General features: G+C 40.1%; 1 protein-coding gene across 3 annotated transcripts in view; it reads left to right on the forward strand.

The window, feature by feature from the left end:
- The window catches only part of drp2 (dystrophin related protein 2), a 108039-nt gene that overhangs the window by 78173 nt on the left and 6690 nt on the right, over positions 1 to 23176 (forward strand). For all 3 annotated transcript variants that reach the window (XM_072436753.1, XM_072436771.1, XM_072436761.1), the window contains exons 13-19: positions 10222 to 10307; positions 12435 to 12592; positions 14451 to 14617; positions 14772 to 14883; positions 15366 to 15502; positions 17116 to 17181; positions 20502 to 20567. In XM_072436753.1, the coding sequence (XP_072292854.1) occupies positions 10222 to 10307; positions 12435 to 12592; positions 14451 to 14617; positions 14772 to 14883; positions 15366 to 15502; positions 17116 to 17181; positions 20502 to 20567 (792 nt within the window). The remainder of the gene's footprint in view (positions 1 to 10221; positions 10308 to 12434; positions 12593 to 14450; positions 14618 to 14771; positions 14884 to 15365; positions 15503 to 17115; positions 17182 to 20501; positions 20568 to 23176) is intronic.

Consider the following 23176-nt stretch of genomic DNA (forward strand, 5'->3'; position numbering starts at 1 on the left):
ATGGTACTCTTTACCTGTAGAACTGAAGAGAGAAACAAACTATGTCCTTTTCAAATGAGAAACAGAGGTCAGATGTGTAACAATCTTCTACCTGATTTTTGAATTTATGTTGAATATGTTGAATATTGTCTTTTGTATTACATTGTGTTGTTTATATTAAAACCCGACTAAGGACAGACATTTAGAATTATCCTCGGCTAAAATGTTGCAGTGTGTGACATGAGCTCATGAAAATGTCATGGAATTAGACATACACCAGATGCTATTCCGTAACACATTGAGAACACAATTCAACCTAGAATATGAAACGACACAGAAACATCAGACATTTGTGTGGCAAGCATGGGAGAAAACGCGGGGACTGTGTCAGCCAGGCCGTTGTAAGGAGCCTGGCTGACCCTCCTGCGTCTCACCCCCGCGTCTCACCCTGTTTTTTCCCATGCTGGTTGGTTTTATTAGATATTCTGGAATAGGCGGGTCACATTTCTCATTGGTCAGCCTCACATCAAGGCACTTGGTATTTTTCCGTAGAGATAAAGCCTGCAAGGGGGGGTGCAACTCCCCCCCTGGGGCAACATTCTTTGGCCCATCTTTATGATACCTTCACAAACAAATGCAGTTTGTCACACACCCGTTCTTCTCTTAGACTAATGATGCAGATAAAATATCACTATTATGCAGATAAAATACATCACAGAAATATAATCATATATTCACATTTTATCACATTTCCCTCCTGTTTATCAAAGCATTAGTATACTGTCTCATATGCCAAACACATTATTCTTTTCAGTTTTCAACATGTCTTTCATATAGGTGTTAAAATGACACTTTTACACTCAAAAAGTAATGCACAGTTCTCAACATTGAACACACTCCTTTTCTCTCGGCCCACAACATTTCTACAGCATTACTGTCCTAAATTTTGAGTCAGATTGGTCAATCTCTGTAATTTGACAAACAGACAATTTGTCTTGTCTATAATTTGTGCGGTGTGATGGGAAATATAGAAGTACAAGCGGAAAGCCCTTAAACCCGCTGCTCTCTGGTCAGTCACTTTGACTCGTCAGGGACCTCTCTGGACACCCCAATAGAATCAAATACGTAGTATCAGGTGCTACTGGGACCAGATTGTCCACTAACCTCTCGACCTTGACCCTGCGGTATGGTTCTGGGTGATGCTGGTCTTTGTTATGACCATGGCTGGCCACAAAAGGGATACATAGGCACAACGCCCCACAAGTGTCCCCCATATCACCATCGTACCATCGTACCACCATATCACGTCCTCGCTTGGTTTCTTAAGAGACCTTCTTCCGCTGCTCGCTTCGGTCACACCTATGACACATATGAACTGGTACATTTCCCATCTCAATTCATAATCTCATTAACATTGCATGTAGTTATGTTGTAGCAGATAAAAAACTCTCTTAGTTAGTGCAAACAACAGTGGCTGTGGTGTAATATGCCATTGTGTTTCTTCAGCTACTGTCATGTCAATTATACATTGTACATTATACATTATACATTTCATAACCTTTCATATTGATCACTTATTTTCTTCCCTTTATTTTAGGTCTGTGTATGTTTCATTTCCCGGTATACACAGTTGTGTATGTTGATCGATTGTCCCGATTGTCCGGTGCATAATACAGGTGTTCAGCACCCATATTATCGTCATCGCTGTGATGATGATAACTGTTGATTCTTTTCACAGAGTATGGTACTCTGCGCACCGTAGCCTCTGGCTCTCGTTCATCGTAGCAGAGTATCGTACTTTGCGTACTGTAGAATCTGTTTGTTGTCTCTGCATACAAAAACGAAGAATACAAACGAAGTCCTGCGTCCTGCAGATGTTATGGATCTGCCGCTGTGTTGTCCAGACATTTCTCTCACTTTCCCATGAGAGCACCCATGTTCTCGTCCCTCCAATGGTGAGGACGACACGGTGTGGCTCCGTCCACTTGGCTCCGTCTCTGTAAACACCACATCTCCAACACGTTCTGCTGTGGTGATAAACAAAGTCTTTTCGACAGTATAATGTATTTCAAACAGTTTTCTTGTTTACAATTTATTTATTTTTTTAGTAATTATTGATTCGGAATATTTGTTTACTCGTACATATCCCTCCTTTTTGAGATATGGCTTTGCCCATTTCTCAAACTACTACATTTAACCATCCATCCATCCATTTTCTACCGCTTGGTCCCTTTCGGGGTCGCGGGTGACTGGAGCCTATCCCAGTGACTTCGGGCCTTAGGTGGGGTACACCCTGGACAGTGGCCAACTTGTCGCAGGGCACTACTACATTTAACCAAAATTCAATAATCCAGATAGTTTACAACGTTCACTAATCCAGGATGTAATCAAGGAAGAGATGGAATTGCGTCTGTCACTCCACTCCACAATGTCACCTCTTGACCTTTCACAGTTCAGTGGTCACATCCCTGGCTGAGACCCCCCTTCCACGGCGCTGGGCTCCCACCCTGTGTGTCAATCAGTCTGTGTGTAATCTTACACTTCCCATTTGTTTCAAACTCTAAATGTTTCAATCCACGTGTGCGCGCGTATGTATGTATGTATGTATGTATGTATGTATGTGTGTGTGTGTGTGGGTGTGTATGTATGTATTCAAATACATCAAACTATACTAATTATCCCAATAATTCCCCGTTGAGCTGGCCTTAAGGGTCAACTCACAACTTAGAATTCTTCACATAATTAACAATTTCACATCTCCTCTGTGGGTGTGGCCTGAATAAAGTCACACATCTAATGTAATATGTGCTAATCTTCTATATGTGCTTCAGGTGAGTTTCAAACTCAATCTCTCACACCTGCTCATGTGGTGCTTTACAAACATTGTGTATTAGTTTGTTCTAGCAAGTCTATATGTGTATTAACAAATCAAAATGATCCTAAACCTTCCCCTTGTACATAAGGCACATCATTTTATCAATCTAACCATCTCTTGCCTCCGTCCTGAGTCCTATAATGTTCAAGTCCTGTTATCACTGGTTTTCATAACTTCTATAATGTCTAAATTTAGATGATATTGTCTAATTTAAATCTATTCAATTCTTGATTGAATCTCCACAATCCTTCAGGTATTTACTTTAGAATGTCAAATTCTTTCCCTGTTAATTTTAACTTTTCCTATTACTCATCACGTCAACCCCTCCCTGAGGTGTTGCCGTTGATACTCAAAGATAACAACATCTGCTCCATCCTGAGTCCTCCAGAGTCTTTCCCAGTCAATAGCCCCTTATCTCTGACTATCTTTATGACCCATATCCTCCCATGTCCCCCCACTTCTGCATCAATTGCCCTAGTTAATGACCCATTCATGTCTTTCCTGGGAGGGCATTGGACATCACTATTAACTTATTCCTTGCTTACGTCTACATGCAATACGAGGTTTCCTCATGATAATACAAATAAATAAGTTACTGATATAACTTTTACTATCACTTTACTTACTGCCCATTCTATGTCCAAAAACATCAGAAGTCACTAATTTACCCATATTATCACTTCCAGGCCTGTGCCTGCATTTGATTCTAAATTTAAAAACACTTCTGTCTTTTCGTCCTGTACTTTCATCTAGTCATGCATTAAGTCCAAAAAGATAATTTTCGTCAAGTCCAAAAATAAAACAAAGCGTAGCTTTGTTCTGTGCACACAAAAAACACGATACCGTAAAAACACAACTTTTGTATTCTATGTTGGCGACAGGAAGTGTCCTGTCTGTGATCACATTCCCCAAAAAATTGGCCATCTATAAAAATCTGAATTCATCTTCATCTCTTATCAAGTTTAATACAATCTTTATAATTGATTGTTGTCAATCAATACAAAAACCCTAAAATTTGTTGAAATACTAAAATTTAAAACCAGCTGAGTTTAGTTTGACTTATTTCATCAGTTCAGAGCGTCCTCTGAACCGCTTTCTCCCCATTCTCCTGCCTTGTTGACCCCCCTTATCTCCCCCTCTCTGCCACGTCATCTGAGCACACTGGAAGTCTCCCTCCAAAATACTCCTATGACTTTTCCTTTGTCTTTTTACAGTTTGGGGTGATAATTTTGGCATTATGTGGTCTCGGTCGTCAGAGAGAAATGCTACTTGCTTTACAGTCACGGTCAATGTCAAGCTTCTAGAGAAAATTCCATATTAGATTCCTCCGGACATAAACGTGGTGTTTAAGATTCACCCGTGACTGCAAATTTTAGATCTCTCAGAATAACGCCTTGTGACCCTTGTATGTTTAATTGTGATTCACACTTGTTAGTTAATCACTTATTAATCCTCATTCACACATTCACACTTCTCTCTTACTTACTTCGCTCGTGCACAGCGCTTACATTCACTCATCTTTATGTCAGTAACAACTCGGCATAAGGCATCATTACTTTATTTCACTGAGAAACTTAACTCGTGGTGAGCAATTTAACTCCTTTATGTGAGAAACTTATCTACACAAAGCCAACCAATATTTTTCCAGCAATAATCAAACTCCTTGCTTATGTGAGAAACTTATCTCGTCCATAAGCTTACAATATTTCCTCAGTAATATGAAACTGGGTATTTCCTCAGTAATACCTAAACTGGGCATAAGAGCCTAAAATAGTTCCTCAGTAATATGAAACTGGGTATTTCCTCAGTAATACCTAAACTGCGCATAAAAGCATACAATATTTTTCCAGTAAATATCAAACTAATGCATAAAAACGTTTCATGGCTCACTCTTTTTCACACACAAAATTTTGTCTGACCTTCTTTGTCGCCTGTGTTCTCCTGCTGCTTCGAAACGACGCGCTCTCCTCGCGGAGAATGAGTTGCGATGGGCGGCCACGGGAAAAGTGGACTTCTTTCAGCTGTGCACAGACTTCACCGATTCACCCGTCAATCTCCGCGAAGGGCAGCTGGTCGTCCGGCTCGATAGGACCAGAAAATGTCATGGAATTAGACATACACCAGATGCTATTCCGTAACACATCGAGAACACAATTCAACCTAGAATATGAAACGACACAGAAACATCAGACATTTGTGTGGCAAGCATGGGAGAAAACGCGGGGACTGTGTCAGCCAGGCCGTTGTAAGGAGCCTGGCTGACCCTCCTGCGTCTCACCCCCGCGTCTCACCCTGTTTTTTCCCATGCTGGTTGGTTTTATTAGATATTCTGGAATAGGCGGGTCACATTTCTCATTGGTCAGCCTCACATCAAGGCAATTGTTATTTTTCCGTAGAGATAAAGCCTGCAAGGGGGGGTGCAACTCCCCCCCTGGGGCAACATTCTTTGGCCCATCTTTATGATACCTTCACAAACAAATGCAGTTTGTCACACACCCGTTCTTCTCTTAGACTAATCATGCAGATAAAATATCACTATTATGCAGATAAAATACATCACAGAAATATAATCATATATTCACATTTTATCACAGAAACATACTCGTCCCTCTCAAATAAATATAAATAAATGAATATGGTGTGTTAAGGTGTTATGTTGTCTTCGAAAAAAAATCATACAATAAGAATTTAAAGAATTTAAACAAATAAAAAAACGTATCACTACTACTTAATTAGTACTACTGCTACTTTATTCCACACATGCATATTGGAATCCGATGAAGAACAATGATTACCGGTCAGTTGAATTGAAACATTCTCTTTTGCTGTTGCATTTGGATTAAGAGGGTTTTCTTTCATCGTCTGCCTTTGTTTATTGCATGAGAATTTCTGCTGTGAAGTCAAACAATTCATTAAAATCAAATTCTTGCTTTTGTAGGTTCTTTATTGGATGACAATGACGAAAGTCAATTCGGAGAAGCCATGCCAGTCTTTGATAACTAACCAAGCTTGAACTAGATCAATATTATGTCAAAGTATCCTGAATCCAGCATCCAACATTTGCTTTGCTATTATTAGATATAATTAAACCATAAACAATGTATTTAATAAATAATAAGGTTGCTAGAGATCTCTGAGTTTGCGTTTCGGAACCCTCTGTAGTTTAGTCCCTTATGAATGTGTGTTATCTCCTGCAGCCAAAGCTTAACAGGCCATCAGCCGGCGCCTTATTCATACTGGACTCAAGCAGACTCAAATCCATGTGAATTAAAGGAAAGGTTTGCTAAAATACTGTGCTCAACATTCATTCAAAATTTCAACAGGTGAAACGTTTTTTGCTATGAAACAGGAAAGAATAAAGTGTATCTTGAATGAAATATTCTTTTGCAATAGCCTCCACATCAGAGCATATAAAGTGTAACATAAGATTTGTGAGGATTATGTTCCCGGCCAAATGACTTCTTTCCTTGTTCTGAATGAGATTGTTGGATGTAAGGCCATCATCTGAGGACATTATACTTCACAGCAGAGGCCTGACTCTAAGCTCGCTTATTCACTCTCTTTAGTGCTACGCTCCAGACAGACAGACCTCCCACTCCTGCGGCTCACAGCACTCCAGCACCATGTACGGAGGGATTATGTGTAATTTGCATACATTATATGTTATTTAACTGTATTAGAGTCAAACTTGTGGTGTGTTGAGTTATAAAACTGTCTGTGTGGAAGGCGGGGAACAGAAAACTGTCCAAGGTGATACAAACCAAACTGATGATGGTTTGTTAATATTATTATTTAAATATTGCTGCATTAACTCCAAGGAAGTTATCAGACCTCAAGAATTAGTAAAGGATGGCAATAGTCCTAAAAGTGTGATCCACATAGGAAAGACAAGTTTATTTGTAGAGCACAATTTGTGCACATACACAACAAGAATAGATGTATTACCATCACATACAAACAGGTTAAAACATAAATAATGATTATAAAATTCACTTTAAAAAGAGAAGGATGCAGATAAAAACCTTATGTCCATATGCACAGCTGTTCTGAGCATGATCAGAGAAAAATCAGATCATTTGGTGTATCATTTAAAAAATATTTTAACTTTAAACGCGTAATAATAATCCACTTTTGAGTGGCCATGTAACCTCAGCCACTGAGCCACTGAGCCACTGAGCCACTGAGCCACTGAGCCACTGAGCCACTGAGCCACTGAGCCACTGAGCCACTGAGCCATGGTCCAACCCATATGTTCTTCTAGTTGTCAGTTTCCTCAACAATCCTTTTTGTTTCACCAGCTAATAATGATTTGTGCTGTGTGACCTTTACAATCAATGGCATCTCTTTGAATTCCAGTTTGCTCCAGTTTGTCATCTTTTATAATTGTTGTTTCTGACAAGACATTGATTCCTTAACATTCACCCACAGCACACTGCGCAGACCACCACACTGAGAAAACACTCAAAGCTACTTCACAAATGTTCAGGGCAGTTTTATTCCACATGCCACACACTGCGGCGCTTGTGAGCACGGACTCGCCTTGCTCCGGCTGTGGTCCCATCCCAGGAGAGTGCACTGGGCTCTGGCACAGCAACCATAAGAGTCACCCCACTTTGCCTTTTTAATAGCTAGCTGCCTCATAACCACTAGCTGCTAATGAGAGACAGTCACAGACTTTATCCTCTGCATAAATTTCCGTAATTGCTTTTTGTTTTCCAATAAACATGAGTGGTGAATAAGAATGAGGATTATTCGAGTGGTGATTTTGGTTTATTTATGACGGTATCAGCACAGTCCATATTATTGCCTGTGTGTGCATATAGTCCCGTTTATAGTAAGAATGGTGTGTCTCTGTGTCTCCAGGGATGATGTGGTGGGGCGAGTATTGAAGATGGCACATGGCGCACTGCAGAAAGTGTATAAAAGGTGCTGACAGAATGTGGTCCCTGCACATGAGAGGTGCTGTAAAGCTGTCAGACACGCTGTAGTTTCAGATCCAAAGCAATCATGGAAGGGAACTGTGCGCTGAATTAGAAATGTAGCAATTACCAAAATATCTTATATTGGATTGTCAAAAATTACCATTTCAGTGCAAACAACATAAAGACATAATTGTTATTTAGCACTTTTATATTTAAAGTCTCTGGAATATGACAGTAATGATTCACAACAAAGGCTTGTCAAGGAAAAAGTTTAATTTTCATAACTGTATTAAGTCACAATAAATATTATACAGCGGAATTAATATTGTGATAGTATCATAGGATGTTTTTTTTTTATTTTTTATTCTTTATTATTATTTTATTTATTTATTTTTCAGCCGTGAATAAAAGTGACATTGAAGAGTTGTCATATAGTTGCCCCTGTCTCCTGAATCCCTCTGTAGAAATACATAGAAAGTGAATGATTGTGCTGTGCAGTTGTTATCTTTTGCATCAGATTGTGGGTTTGATCATTGTGGCTATAATGTTTTTGACTATAATGTTTCTGAATGAGTCGTTTATGTGCTGTGAAACGTCTATTTGATATTGAATGGCTTTCTGTCTGCCTATATATAAAATACATATATTAAATGTGTGGACACAATAGTGTCCACACATTTAATATGTATTTTCAAATAAAAATACATATATTTTGAATAGATGATAATGAAAAGTATAAGTATTATGAATTCATAATGTTGTTAGCTTTAAGTGCCAAACGTTTGAAGAAAAGACCAACTGAATCAGAAGATGTTGTCTTTTGTTTTGACTGGTTTATGCACATTTGTTTGTTTGTTTGTTTGTTTTTTCAAATTTGCTATAGTAAGAACATCACTACTAACTTCTAGTGCAAATCATATATTTAACTGTATTTATAAATGCTGTCACTACACGTTTCTTCAAGTCACTTTTGGCCACTGCTCACCTTTTGCAAACTGTCCCTCGTGTATGACGAATGCAGCTGCCTTCAAAACAATCTGCAATATTTTACCTACCTACTTTACCTGATTTTGACAAGCAACCTCTGAATTTCTTCATTCCAAGGCAGTGAATCCATTTTATACTTCACTGAGCTGATGCTCTCAGATGAATATGATTCCCCACTTAACGACTCAAACGTTAATTCAATAAACCTCTCATTTCCTCATTGTTGGCATGTGAGCTATGGAATCTGAACACCGAACATAACTTTGCAAGCACCTTACAAGTAACTTACCAATAAAAGAATATGATAAAGATAAGGCATCATATTCTGCTTGGCTCTCTCATAAAGCCTCTATTTACAACTCAGTAATTCTATGTAGTCATGTTTCAGTTGTAGCACTAAGTGTGCTTTTGATGTGCGCTGGTTTCACAGCTCTAGTAATAACCTGCTCCTCTGACCCATGTAATATAAATGAAATAATGATAATGGCTTACATTTTATTGCACTTCACAAGCTGACAAGCCTGTCATTGTGCTACACTAAAGTTAGGATTTGTATAGACACTGCTGCACAGGGTACAATGCTGTTAATCTCTGCTATTGGCACCTCTGACCACCAGCAATCGCTCACACACCACATTCAGATGGGTTAAGTGTCTTGCCAATGACACAACAACAATATGAACTCAGATCTGGTATCCATACGCTGACCTTCCGAGTTTTGGGCAGATGTTCTTCTAACACTGAACTGCTGCCAAACCCATGTCATAAATCTGTCCCTCTTTACAGGGCTGACCAACTAGACAAAAGCATTCCAAACAAGTACCAACTTAAACGTGGGATCTACCGGTACATACATTTCCGCTAGCAGCTATTGTGCTTAGCCTCTTCTAAACAGCCTCTCCTCTCAGTGCACCATCAGATTGGGCCCTCTGCAAGGAACTGTGGTGCTTTTTTCCCAGCTTTACGGTATAAATCTATTATACCGAAACAAAACATTATGCTTTTGTCTGCTATATCGTTCTATGACACTCGTGGATCAATACTTTAAATTTTGGACACTGACTTCCAGTTTCAAAGTGCGGCTCTGATTCCCGCCTGCCCCTTTGTGCTGCGTCGTGCAAAACGACGTGCTGCAGGCTACAGTTCATGAGAGCGAGCGGTGGATTGTTTTTCAGTTTAGTTGCATACAATGGCTATATTATGCTACTAAATCCTACAATTAAAAATGACTCAAGCTTGCATCTCTTAAAAGTCTTCTTTGTTTATCTGGACTGCTGGACTGGTCATCCATACATGTGAAACACTAAGGGACTAAGTGACACTAAAGCGTTTAAAAAGCCTGAATAATACATTGGATGAGCCCTTTAATATGCTACATCCATGTTTCTTCTTGAACTGTGCACATTGTTGCTCACCTGTTTCATCAACACAATCTTTTCTCTCCTTTCTCTCCTTAAGTCCCCGAAATGGGAAGATTCGTGTGCTGAGTTTTAAGATGGGTCTGGTGAGCTTGTGCAACGCTGACGTCCAGGAGAAGTACAAATGTGAGTGTGACGACCGTGCCCATGTGCCTAATGCATCTGCCTTACCCCGAACAATGAAGCAAAACAAAGCGCTTGTAAATGGCAGCGTAACATAAAGGCATCCACTTAGACTAATGGAAGAAATGACTCGGGCTCGCTAATGCAGAAAGCTTTTTTTTTTTTTTTACATACACCGTGCACCAGGGGCCTTAAAAGGATTGCTTGTCAGAAACTCAATTCATGTATTCACACCGGGCTTTCTCTTACTTCACCAGTCAACTAGCACTGATTTTACTCTTATCGTAAATCATGTCAACATGCTTTATTTCGCGGGGCTGAGGTAGGATTTTACTGTTTATAAACTGCTTTTTCATCTGAAGTAAAATTGTGAGCGAGCTTTGAATCCACAATAGCCGACGCGAGCAGCTTGTGTTTGATACGAGATGCAGGAGAACACAAAGACTCCGAGGCAGGTTTACTCATGCCTGGCACACCATCTGCCTGCGATAGCACACTGGTTATCAATGCGAACGTGTGTGAGGCGAGACTGGACTGTGTCTGCAGGCTTTAGGGGTGCGTGGTTGCGCTTACACAGTCCCATTCTACCAACTTTATAAAGATGTATCAAGGATTTCAAAAAAAGTAGTGTAGGATACCAATCAAACAGAAAAGCACTAGGTTTTTGCATGGATTCACAGTGATTCACTTATTCATTTGACATTATTAACTGTTTTTATTTACTCCAGATGTCATTCCTGATGTAATTGGCTGTAGTTTGACCCATGGGAGCCACCATACCAGTGCTAGAGGTTATTATGAGGGCAGCTTTTTGAGTTGGCACAAAGTTATCATTTCAATCCAATCCAACAATCCAACATTTTTACCACTACAAAGTCTCCAAAGTGCTGCACAGAGTGAGCACAACATCAATAGTCACATCAAATCACTAAATTATAATTAGTGGTGGTAAGAAAAGTATGATGTAATGTATGCTTTGTCTGACATTGGAGAACAATTTGTCTTAATATGGAATAAGCTGCCAAACTCCACAAAAAATGTATGCAATGTGACAAAACAGTTTAAAACATCATGATAATGCATAAAATTACCCTGGGATGATATTTTTGTTTTGTTTTTTGTTGAAAATAGTTTCCTTATCTCGACTGAAACAACTGAGAGTCAGCTGTAATGACATTTCATTTGCTGTTTATTGCATTTGCCTGAAACTTTCAAAAGCTGAAATTATGCACCAGGCCAGATCCAACTGAAATAATAATGTCACTTTCAAAACAGACCGTGTGCTGGGGCCACTGAGTCTTAATAGAGAGTTTGGGCTGAATGAATAATGTAATTTCAAGCATTTGAAAGAGTTTTGTGCCATTGTAACAGTTCAAGGACACAGTCTGCTCAGTGCAGAGCTGCACACTCTGTAGAAATGTAAATTACTTATATATTGTGATTCATATATTCAAACTAAAAATCCATTTCAAACTGTTCAAAGATGTGTATGGTGCTGGTGATGTAAAAATGTAGCATGATATCATTAATGTTTCTTCATCATCATCATAGCTCAGAATCTTTTTGATATATTTTTTTTACATATGATGAGAAAGTTGAAATGTTTGTTTGCATAGAAACAGTGAGCATGAGCAAGTAGAGGGAGGTGAAGCTGGAACTATTAAATTAGGCAGAACAGCCAAGCTCTGATTTTAACACCACAAGACATTATCTCAGTATTTACGATATGGGCAGATTTAGCCTCTATCATGCTCACAATTATATAAATATATCTTCAATATACTCACATATATCCTGACAGAGACCTCTAATACCCACATGTTTTCGAAGTCACGCTCAGGCTTCACTCAAGCTTACTTCAACTTAGCCTGGGTGAACTTGATGTCAAGTAAATTGGGTGCGGTTCAGCACTGTGCAAGGTCATTTTATTAAATAATTCAGATCTGAAATCTAAAAACAGTTTGCAATAAAACCCAAACGGGCTCTCAGTGTCATACGTCCTTAGCACATGACAGCTAAAAGCCACGCAGGTTCAATTTAAATTGGATCTGTGTTTTTGAACCAACAGGAGCTTATGTACAACTATAACCTGACTATATCGTCTTTCTTTTTCCCTTGCTTTGGTTGTAGTCTTGTTCCGTCAGGTAGCGTGTCCTGGTGGCACCACAGACCAGCGGCACCTCAGCATGCTGCTCCACGAGGCCATCCAGATCCCCCGACAGCTGGGAGAGGTGGCAGCGTTTGGGGGCAGCAACGTGGAGCCCAGCGTCCGCAGCTGCTTCCGAGTGGTGAGCGCAAACTCCCGACTATTACACGTCCCACCACTCTCACCGACCGGTGTGCAGTTATCTATAAGAACTAACTTAAACAGGTAAGCAGTGGTTAGTTGGGCCAATCCAGGGGCTGTTATACGTTTGACTGTGCACTCTTTTCAATGAGGCAAACTGAAATGAGACGTGAATGAAAAACAAAAAGTCATTTTCATTTACCGTATTAGTAAGTAGAAGTAAAACTGTGTTCGTTCAACAATTGTGCCCTCCATTTACTCCTGGAACTTGTAATTGTTTGTGAAAAAGCAACACAAAATGACAATTGTGAAGTTAAAATTGATTGATTTGATGATTTGTAGAAACAAAAAATAAATGATAAAAACTGAAAAGTGTACTTTCTAGTGAGTAATGTATGTGTTTACAATAGTGATGGATGAAAAACACCATTGTGTTTGTGAATCTAAAAGCTGTGTGGGGTCCATTATCCAGCGCTCACTTAGTCAGACTCTACAGAAGCAGTTACGTGAACGCAGGAGAACGGCTGAGCAGATTGTTACAAAGCAGCAGACATTACATCACATGAATATTTCATTGCTTTGCTTTAAATGCGTATAAAATACAGTCAGTAGATGCTTGTTGTTACCCAATATAGATCGAGTCTAGGGGAAGTCTGAGATGTCAAATTGGGAAGTAGCATAAAAATGTATCAGATTGAATGGTTGTGGAGGCCTGGGCTAATTAGAAAGCACGGGAGCACTCAGATTAAGTTGCTCTCTGTTGAAGCTGTGTTTGAGGCTATGTGAACTACACCTTCTGACATTATACACAGAACAGCAGCTCATAACGGCGGTGTTGGGGTCGGGCCACCACTTCTCACAAGTTGCCCTCTGTAAAGCTGTTTAATTCCCTAATTTTTTAAGCAGATCCTAATTAGCCACACTTAATTCTGGGCCATGCTCACTGTTTCTGCTACGGCTGATTAAATCAATGTCTTCACCCATTTGCTCCATGTGAGGGCATTTAGCTGCAGATGAAATATCCATGTTGTGAGAATTGGGGCTTGACCCATGTGCCGTTTATCACTTGGCTGGGATATGATTGACATTTGCTGGCACTGCAGTCTGGCTCTGCACCAACATACAGCAGCAAACTTACGCTTGCAATGATTCTCTTGGCAAAGGTTCAGTGCAGAGAGGTTATTAGATCAAAGTCAACTTTGGAAAGTGAATATACAGAACATGCGTATGCCTTTATTTGGTGGAGTCATTTGGACTCCACAAAAACGTGCAGTTTAGTTCATGAGTAGAACACAGCAGTGTTTTGATGAGCGTTAATCCCACAGATTTTTTTTATTGATGTATAAAGCTCCCATCTGTTCAGTTCGTGCGCACAGCAGTCAGGTCCAGGTGCGGGCTGAGCGAGGGGTTATTATTTGACCTCCTGTGTGGAGCAGTCTGTCTCTGCTCTGGAGAAAAGCTCCTTATCCCCAGAGGCTCGGCACCTCTGAACGCCCTGCCGCGCTGTGATCAGCACACACACATTTATTATGCTGCTCTGCTTGAGCAGTGGAGGGAGCCCCAGGGAAATCAACTTCTTAATGCATCTCTGATGCAGACTTAATGAGAATTTAGCACATCAAGGATTCTCTGCACTTGGCAAGTCATTATTTTATTAGCTTTACTTCCTTTTATCCCACTTTCTGGAATTCCCAACAAGAGAGTGCCCAGACACAAACAGCCAGTCTTATACCTGATGTCTTTAAAGTTAATGCTAGCACTCCCCTTGTGCTACATCTCTGTTATGTATGTGCATTCATTTCCTATTTTTTCCATTTGCCCTCTGCTCCACATGTCTTTATTGTTGCCTTGTGTTCCAGGCCCCAGGGAAAGCCACCATCGAGGTGTCTCACTTCCTGGAGTGGATGAGCCTGGAGCCTCAGTCCATGGTGTGGCTGCCCGTCCTGCACCGTGTAGCAGCGGCTGAGTCCACCAAGCACCAGGCCAAGTGCTCCGTCTGCAAGCAGTGCCCCATCAAAGGCTTCAGGTGAGGTCCATTTCACCTCAGGACTGCAAGTTACATCAGCATTGTTGGACACTCGGTGATAGACAAATGCTTTGTAACTTTCAGTTCACTGTCATAAGCCTGTCTTACACTGGCTAACATCACCTGTGGCTGTTGCTCTTGTGGATGTGGACAGGTATCGCAGTCTGAAGCAGTTCAATGTGGACATTTGCCAGACCTGCTTTCTCACCGGACGCACCACCAAGGGAAAGAAGTTGCACTACCCCATCATGGAGTACTACACCCCTGTAAGCATTACTCACACTGACAAAATTCCAATGTGAGGCTTTAGGAAAATGTCAGCATACACAAACTGCTCCTGGTATCAGCGGCTTTAGATGAAAGCAGGTTTACATCGCACTACTATATCATTTAAGTGTGATTCCACAGTAGCGTCTTCTTGGCTCTCCCAAGAGTTATTTTAGCAGACCAGTAATATAATGACTGAAAACAACCAGAATCAGCAATATAATATACAGTATATGTATTACAGTACTACAGTTGTAATATCACTACTGTGGTCTCTAAATCTACAAGCAATTCTGCTCTAGCAATAGGTGACAAAAAGTTACCTAAAGTTATCTATAGCTATCTAAAGTTACTACTTGTCACTTGGTACCTGCTGCTTAAATGTGAAGGGAAATAAAATAGTCTTTCAGGAATTCTTCAAACGCATCTGCTTTCTGCCCCCTGCCTTCTGTCTCCCGTCAACTGTTAAACTGCACGACAGACAACATCAGGGGAGAAGATGAGGGACTTCGCCAAGACTCTGAAGAACAAGTTTAGGTCAAAGCAATACTTCACCAAGCACCCGCAGAGAGGTTACCTACCTGTGCAGTCTGTGCTGGAAGCTGAAGCCTCCGAAACGTGAGTCCCGCTCCCAAAACGCTGATAACGATAATGCCTGGCCGCTCTATTTCAGCAAAATGGGTCAAAAGGACATCTCTTTGGGTTGTAATTTCCATAATGGTGTTCTCCTGTCCGCTGTCTGGCTGCTAATATATGAGCGAGTTTCACCCAAAGGTAAAATCAAGCAGTGAGACCTCTCCCAAACAGCGCTCGGGCCCTGTAGCACCCACATGCAGCATTATACACGCTCACGTCTGTTTGTGAAGGGCTCCACTTTTCAACCTACTGGAGCAAAACAGACTAAAATGCAGACCAAATATGTGAGCCTTTAAAAACGGGTTTGTAAAAGATATATTAAAGGCGGTATGGACGATTTTTCGGCGATTTGAGAACGCAGGTGGAAGTGCGCATGCGCACTCCCCTGTGTGGACTAATACAACACACACGTGCGTTTGTTTATTAGCGCGATGGATCGCATCGCATCTCTCGTCTCCCGTAGATTTCTGTCCACTTCTGCGTCAGCTCGAACTGTCTTTCTCCGTCTTCATTTTGCCCCGTACACTGAGGGAACTATATTATGATAGATCCATGCGCTTAGGCACGCGGAAACGTGAGGACGAACCGCACGCGGCTGCAGGTGAGCGGTAGGTGCGTTTTATGATTGACACGTGGCAGGACAAATGATTTATCCACGCCACGAGGAAATATGATAAAAAAATTGCTGAAAAAAATCGTCCATACCACCTTTAAGACTTGCAAACTGAGAATTTTGGCACAAGAAGTTCAGAGGGTAGAATTAGATTTTCAGTGATAATAAAAAGGCATACTCAAAGGAAAGATTTGGTGGGGCAAAATTATTCAGACACAATTCATTTCAATTGCTTTACAGAATAAGAAGATGCATTAAAATCACAATAGCAACAATTCAATTTATTTTTAATTTGTATTAACAATAAAAGAGAAGAGTATCAGTCATGCACAGATAAACAGAGCTGTTTTGAGCCCAGATTTGAACGTTTTGAACGTCAGAGTAGAGGCCAATTTCACATGTTCAAAGTCAAGTAGTAAATTACAGTGTAGACACAAACAACTTGACAAATAACTGGTCTTTTCTGATTCAACATGTTTGTGAATAGCCACAGTTATGTATCCACAAAGGAAAATAAATCTTAAGAAAATACATTATGTAACAACAACATGTCCTCCATCATAATTCTTCTCTTTTTAAGACACTCTTCAGACCTGTTTTAAATCACTGATCCAGCACATTAGAATAGAAAATAAGTTGCTCCCTCGTTGTAGAATTTGACGTTACAGTTTTTTAGTATGTATTTCGACCTTGTATTGAGTCTTCGACTGTTTACGGTCAGCAACACATCAGCCAATACTTGAGCTCAGCCACATAGAATATTGACTCTGAAAAGTGTATGATCAGCTTTTATTTATGTTCGGGTGAGTTGGAGATGAAGCTTGGAATACATAGCAAAAAACAACCTAAACAATTCAAGCACAAAATGAAACAACAGAGTCGTGTTCCCACATGTTCCCCTCTCAGCGTGTTCCCTCTTTGTTACTTCAGTACAGTTGCTCTTCTCTGCCATGTTCGAGCGTTGTCTTTCCTCTTCCTCCAGGCCATGCTCGTCCCCCAGACTGCCCCACGCCGACACGCACAGCCGCATCGAGCACTACGCCAGCAGGTACGCGCCAGACGCTCGCAACACTGGCACACTCCACTCCTTCCCCTCGCTCCGACCTCTGGCTGTGCCGCCACTCGCTGATTGAAGTATCGATTTGGGGGCAGGACTGGGCTGTACTGCTCCTCTACACACTGTGGGATGTGTGTCAAGGGGCGTGGGTGTTTCGGCTCGTGGGTCACTTGGGGGTGCGCGTCGCCGGTTGTTCACCTGGGAGCTGTCCTGGCGGGTTAGTGTCTGTCTGACAGGTTATAAACAGAGAGCGACATCGGGAGCCCGGTCTCGGCGTCGCCCACAGCCGCGTCGTGTGCAGCGAGCCAACAGCAAACCAGACGAGGCAGAATTGTTCTCCCGTCCTTGTCTTATCTTAAATCCCTCTCCGCTATTGTCTCCAAACTGCAAATGTATTTTAGACCTCATTCATGTTCAACTTTGCATTTTATCACAAAATCTTTTCTTCCTAATTTATTCCCTGCTGCTCATACAGTTTTTATACCTCCACCGTAAGCACTGGGGAACACGGCCAAAATTAACCATAAATGAAAAACTTTGCCAAGGGGAAAGCTTATTTAATTTTAATGAAACAGAGATCTAGTGGTTTGACCTTAACAAAGTTTGACAGGGAATGTTATAAGGTCAGACAAGATTCTCCACTAGTTTCATACAGATTTATCATTATTTAAAAGGTCCTCCTTCAATGAATGATTGTGTTTTGTGTGTTTTTCTCCATAGTTTTAATGATTAACAAAATCATTTACAAAGCAGAACTTTATGATTTTAATTTTAAGAAAAGGTCAGGAATGGGCTTTGGGATGAAGATGTTTCAAAAATAATGAGAGAAATTGCAGGATGTTGGACAACAATGTTACAGTAATATTTTCCTTGCTCTTCTTGACACAAAGTAACACCAATTCAGTGTGAAAATGTAATATCTTGAATAAACTTAACTCAGTAATAACTTCTTAATCATAACAATATCAACTTAGCAAATCTGTTCCTATATTGATGCTTTCTTTATATTAGAACATTCTTACTACAGTTTCCACTTGTAGATTTTGGTTGATTCTTTGGTGAATATGTAATGCTAGTGTTAAGCATGATGAAAATAACAAAGAGGTCAAAAAAGAGAATAAGCCTGTGTATGAACTCTTCATCTGTTCTTCAGCTGCATGCAGAACAAACTACTATCATCTTTTGTAAGTCTTTATTTTCCTCCCGTCTCTGTTTGGATAAGAGAGGTTTTATGCAACTCTTTATTCACCAATTTCAAGGATGGAAAAGAACAAGATTGATGTTGCTTTCTACTGAAGAGAAACAGCACTTTTTGGAACAATTTAGTCATAGCTTTTTGACCTTGATGGTAACATTGAAGTAAGATTGTGAATAGTTGTTAATAGCAATGAAATAAATGTAATCTCTGCACTTTTATTTTTAACCTTGAACTATAATTTGCCTTATTAACCGTTATATCTATTGATTACCAACTAGCTGTATTTTAGTAGGTTTGATTCACAATTAATCCAACTTAAGAGTTGGTTGGAAGCACAAAACCATGTACATTGATTCAAATCTTAATAAGTCATTTTGTGCACTTTTCCCACATGACAGGGGTTTGGAGTTGATACAGTCCATGCTGTTGTTGGGTAACAAACATACTTGCATCTTCTTTTCTACTCTCCCCCTTCTCTCTCTCTCTCCTCCCTCGCCTCCCACGCCGCTGTGCTCTCCATGTAAAAGAGACTATCTTGGGCCCTTCCACATGGCCCTGTGCATGGATGAGGGGGACATCATAAAAAGCTCTTAGAAGTCTGTTAGGATTCATCCTGTTGGCTCCACTCTTTCCTCTTCTCCTCACATCCTTTTGCATTTGGATCCATACACACAACATGTGCGAGCCCATTACTTGTTTCCTATTACCCGCTGCCCTATCCCTCATTTACTGCTGTCCTCGGCTTGTGGTACTTCCTGATGAATAGTGTTGCTGGGTAAATTACGAGCAGTCAGCATTTGTAGCCTCAGTAACAAGACATGGATAAAACTTCCTTCAGTGGCGGGCTTGCAGAGACACAGTTCGTTCTTGCACCTTTCTGATGACATTCAGACATGTGAGCTGTTCTGTTCAAAGAGGGCACTACTTTCATGTTGTCCTTCTGTCATGTACTGTTAGTGGGTTAGATCATAACGCTGTTACTGTGCACAAATGAGGTTTGTTGTGGTTATGTGTGGTGGAGTTCTACAGTATATTCTTTTATTGACCTTAATAAACCACACGGCCTCTAGGACTGACTTTGTGACTATGTGGATTGCAGTTTATAACTTGAGCAAAGAAAAGGTTGGCACTGTTGGCAAATGAAAAACAACCTACTTTTTTGTCATTTAAATGTATTTTTGGTCTTGAGTAATAGATTCAGCCTATACATCTTAAACCACAAGTGTATCAACTTCTTAATGAAAACGTAAGTGACGTCATCCTTATTGTCAAGTGTTGATAGACATTTCTGGGGATCTGTTTATCAGCTTTCCAATTGTCCCACAGTTTTATGAATGGAATATTGTCTGAATGCTGTTTCTTGTCGGAAGGAAGCAGATTAAAACATATTTTGAAAGCTAAAGCTGGATTTTAGCTGGAGTTTAGTTTTACAGCCTTTACAGACTTTCTTCACCCTCCATGCCATATGGTGGGAGAAGGCTTAATACAAGTTGTTGGAAGATTTTGCCAATGCCATCTCTTTTGTGTTGTGTGAAAGCACTCACAGAGCAGCCTGTGCAGAGCAGCTGTCCACACACTGTCAGTGCACTACCACGCGCTGTCCTTGGTCCTGAAAGCCACACAGCTGCCCCGTCTCCCCTGTCCCGCTCTCACTGACACACAACGTGCAGTGGGTCAGTGGTACATTTCGAAAAGGCGTTTTACTGCCTGAATGAAACTTGATATAAAAGGTCTTTTCTTCACTTATTATTTGCATTATTATTTTTGTTCTTTACTTTTTACTTTACTAACATCCATCTTACAGCAAGTAAATAACTCACACAACTAACACATACGTTCAATTACTTACTATTGCCAGTAGATGTTGAGGAAGTGAAGCACCATTAGTTGTAGAATTACAACTAACACACACACACACACACACACACACACACACAAAATAGCACTTTAATTGTGTACAGGATTTCTTCTATTGCTGTTGAAGAATGTCTCCTGTTTGGACAAAGTAATGTTCTTTGTGTAATAGCAATGCCCTGACCCCATGCTGTCTTGATTCTCTTTGTTCACATAAATAAGCAGTAATCATGTGGATGCAATTTTTGTGCACTTATAGATTGGCAGAGATGGAAAGCCAGAATTGCTCTTTCTTCACGGATAGCCTCTCTCCTGATGAAAGTCTGTAAGTATATGGCCACCCACACATTACTACCCCCTCATAACCATTAAAGGATTTCTGTGTGCCGGTTTCAATGCACACAGCCTTTCCTCTTGACACATTTGGTTCCCTTTGTTGATATGTAATATGTTGTGCAGCACTTTGGAGGCATGGCTGCTCAATCACATAAACAATCAGACATATAATGAAAATTACCCAGTATGAGAAAGCAGCGCTCTGTGATTACACTGTGTGAATAGTAAATGCACAAATGCCTTAGAGTGAACAATGTGGAATATTGGTATGATTGGCTAAAAGAAAGACATTGTTTCAACCTGGCGTACAGACGAGTCCATTTTGTGTATTAAAGCAAGGCATACGCTCAAAAATGAATGTATTTTCCTTTTAGTTCCTTCATTATATTATATTTTAAAGTTGCAGCTGCCTGTCCTTCAGCTTGATCAACAATTTCTATTGTGTTAGAAATGTGCTTATTTCTCTGTGATTGACCCTGGAGATTGAGATTGTGTCGTCACACATCATACGATGGAGATCTTGCTAAATACTAACCAGTTCATTCAAAACTATTGTGACTATTGTGATAAAGGTATCTAGTGACCCAGCATCGTATCAAGATGTTCCATGGGTCTTTTTGCTAATATATATCTATGGAAGTGTTGCACGTCTGACCAGTGACGTTCGCTCTCAAGCTCCATACCTCCAAAATTCCCCAAAAGAGCTTATTCAAGTGCATGTGCTTAAACTGTGTCTTGGCCATGTGTTTGCACCACAGCATCATTTCTGCATGAAGACACTTTCCTATTCATATGATTCAGCTTTTTTTCTATAGGCACAATAAGTACTTTTCCTCATTCAAATAAATACTATTTGGTTTTTAATTGACAATTGCTTTGGCCACAGGGATAAATTGTCATAACTCTGAACGCCTGGGTTAGCGGTTTCATTATTTCCAGTACATTTCTTATTATTTAGTGTTCCTGCTGCATGACCCTATAGCGCCCGCTGCGCTTTGTGCTTCCTGCTGTTGTAAACTTGAATCATTCATATCTTGTCTTTAGCCGTCCCAGTGTAGCTTAGGCACTGTTCAAGTTCACTTATTGCTGAGACGTGTTGTATATGAGGCTTTTGATGTCGAAAAGATGTGATCCAACCAGATCTGACTAGCAATAAGAAATAAAGAAATATGACCAGATTCATTTATCAACAATATCAACAACAAAAAGAGAGTATAATACACCTTGATACATTATACATTATTCTTTTAGAAGCTAGTGTATTTGATAGAATAGCTTTGTAGTTGTAGCAGAATTCTCAAGGTTTATTTTTTTTCAATCCTACAAGTTTGACCTTTGAAGGTGCCTCTTTTTTATTGTTAGTAAATGCCACAAGTGGAGGAAAATAGTGTGATAAACCTGGATTAACATAGCAGTTAAAAAATGTTACCTCAGTATTGTTGTTTTATACAGATTTCTACTGAAGCTAAGTATATAGTCATGACATCGTCCTAAACAAAGATAAGTACAAACTGTTATCAGTAAAGTTTTACTCGTGAAGGGTTAAATACTTGCTTTACCTGTGATGTTCCACAGAATGGCATTAAACATATCTATCTTCATTAAGACAAGCGGTTGACACCATCAGGCCAAGTTACATTAATTGCTCACAGTAAGAATGCATGTGCAATGTATTTTTAGCCATAAAAACACCTGGAATTGAAGGGTGTGAAATTAATGGCGTCTAGAAAAGGCTTGGTCATGATGTGTTTTTCAAATTGATTTGACTTGTTGCTCTTTCTCTTTTTTATTGTCTGAGCTATGGAACATGTGCCACACTTCATAAAGATTCAATTAAATGAATGAAGGAAATACAGAGTGGCGCAAACATTCATTTTCAGGCTTTTTCGTTCACGTGAGAAAGTATTAAGTTAAAATGAGAAAATGCACATGTTATAAGGAGTTAATTTTCACATTTGAATGACTTTATTTTCATGTTATGACAAAAGCCTGAAATTAAAGTTTAAGCCACACTGACCATTCTAAATTCCCATCATAAAATAATAGATTACAATAGCCTATGTTTCACAGAAATGTTCTTATGAGTATTTGTGATAATTGCATTGGAAAAACATTTTCCACAACTGTGAGGCACTAAAATGGAGATAAGCAGATGGCAAACCCCCCACTAGAGAAGTTACTTACTGTATCCTTAAGAGAGGAAGAGAGTAGATTGAAATGGTGAATCAGATTTTTACTATCAATGTTGTCCAGTTACGTTACAGTAAAGTTACACAATATCTGAGGCCAATTACTGAGAATGAAATGTACCTTGTATAACATATAATGGTTTGATTTTATATTTTGAACACATTAACCTTCAGGTAGTGTCTCGCCTGCATGTCACCGATAAGACGCTTGTTTTAGTGTTGCATAGTTGGCCTGACCTTGTTGCAGTGGTGTGTTTTTGCCCGCTCCGTCCTGTCTCATCTCATTGCGTCCCGTCCTATAATTCCTGTAACTCCTTGCCCTGTGGCTGGTGGCCTGAATGCACTGCTCTCCTCCTCCTCCATCCCTGCCCTGCCCTGCCCTGGCCTGCCCTGCCCTGGCCTGCTCTGT

This window comes from Eucyclogobius newberryi, unplaced genomic scaffold (genome assembly GCF_026437365.1).
Source record: "Eucyclogobius newberryi isolate DKJ021-1_F unplaced genomic scaffold, fEucNew1.0.hap1 SCAF_11, whole genome shotgun sequence".
NCBI lineage: Eukaryota > Metazoa > Chordata > Actinopteri > Gobiiformes > Gobiidae > Eucyclogobius > Eucyclogobius newberryi.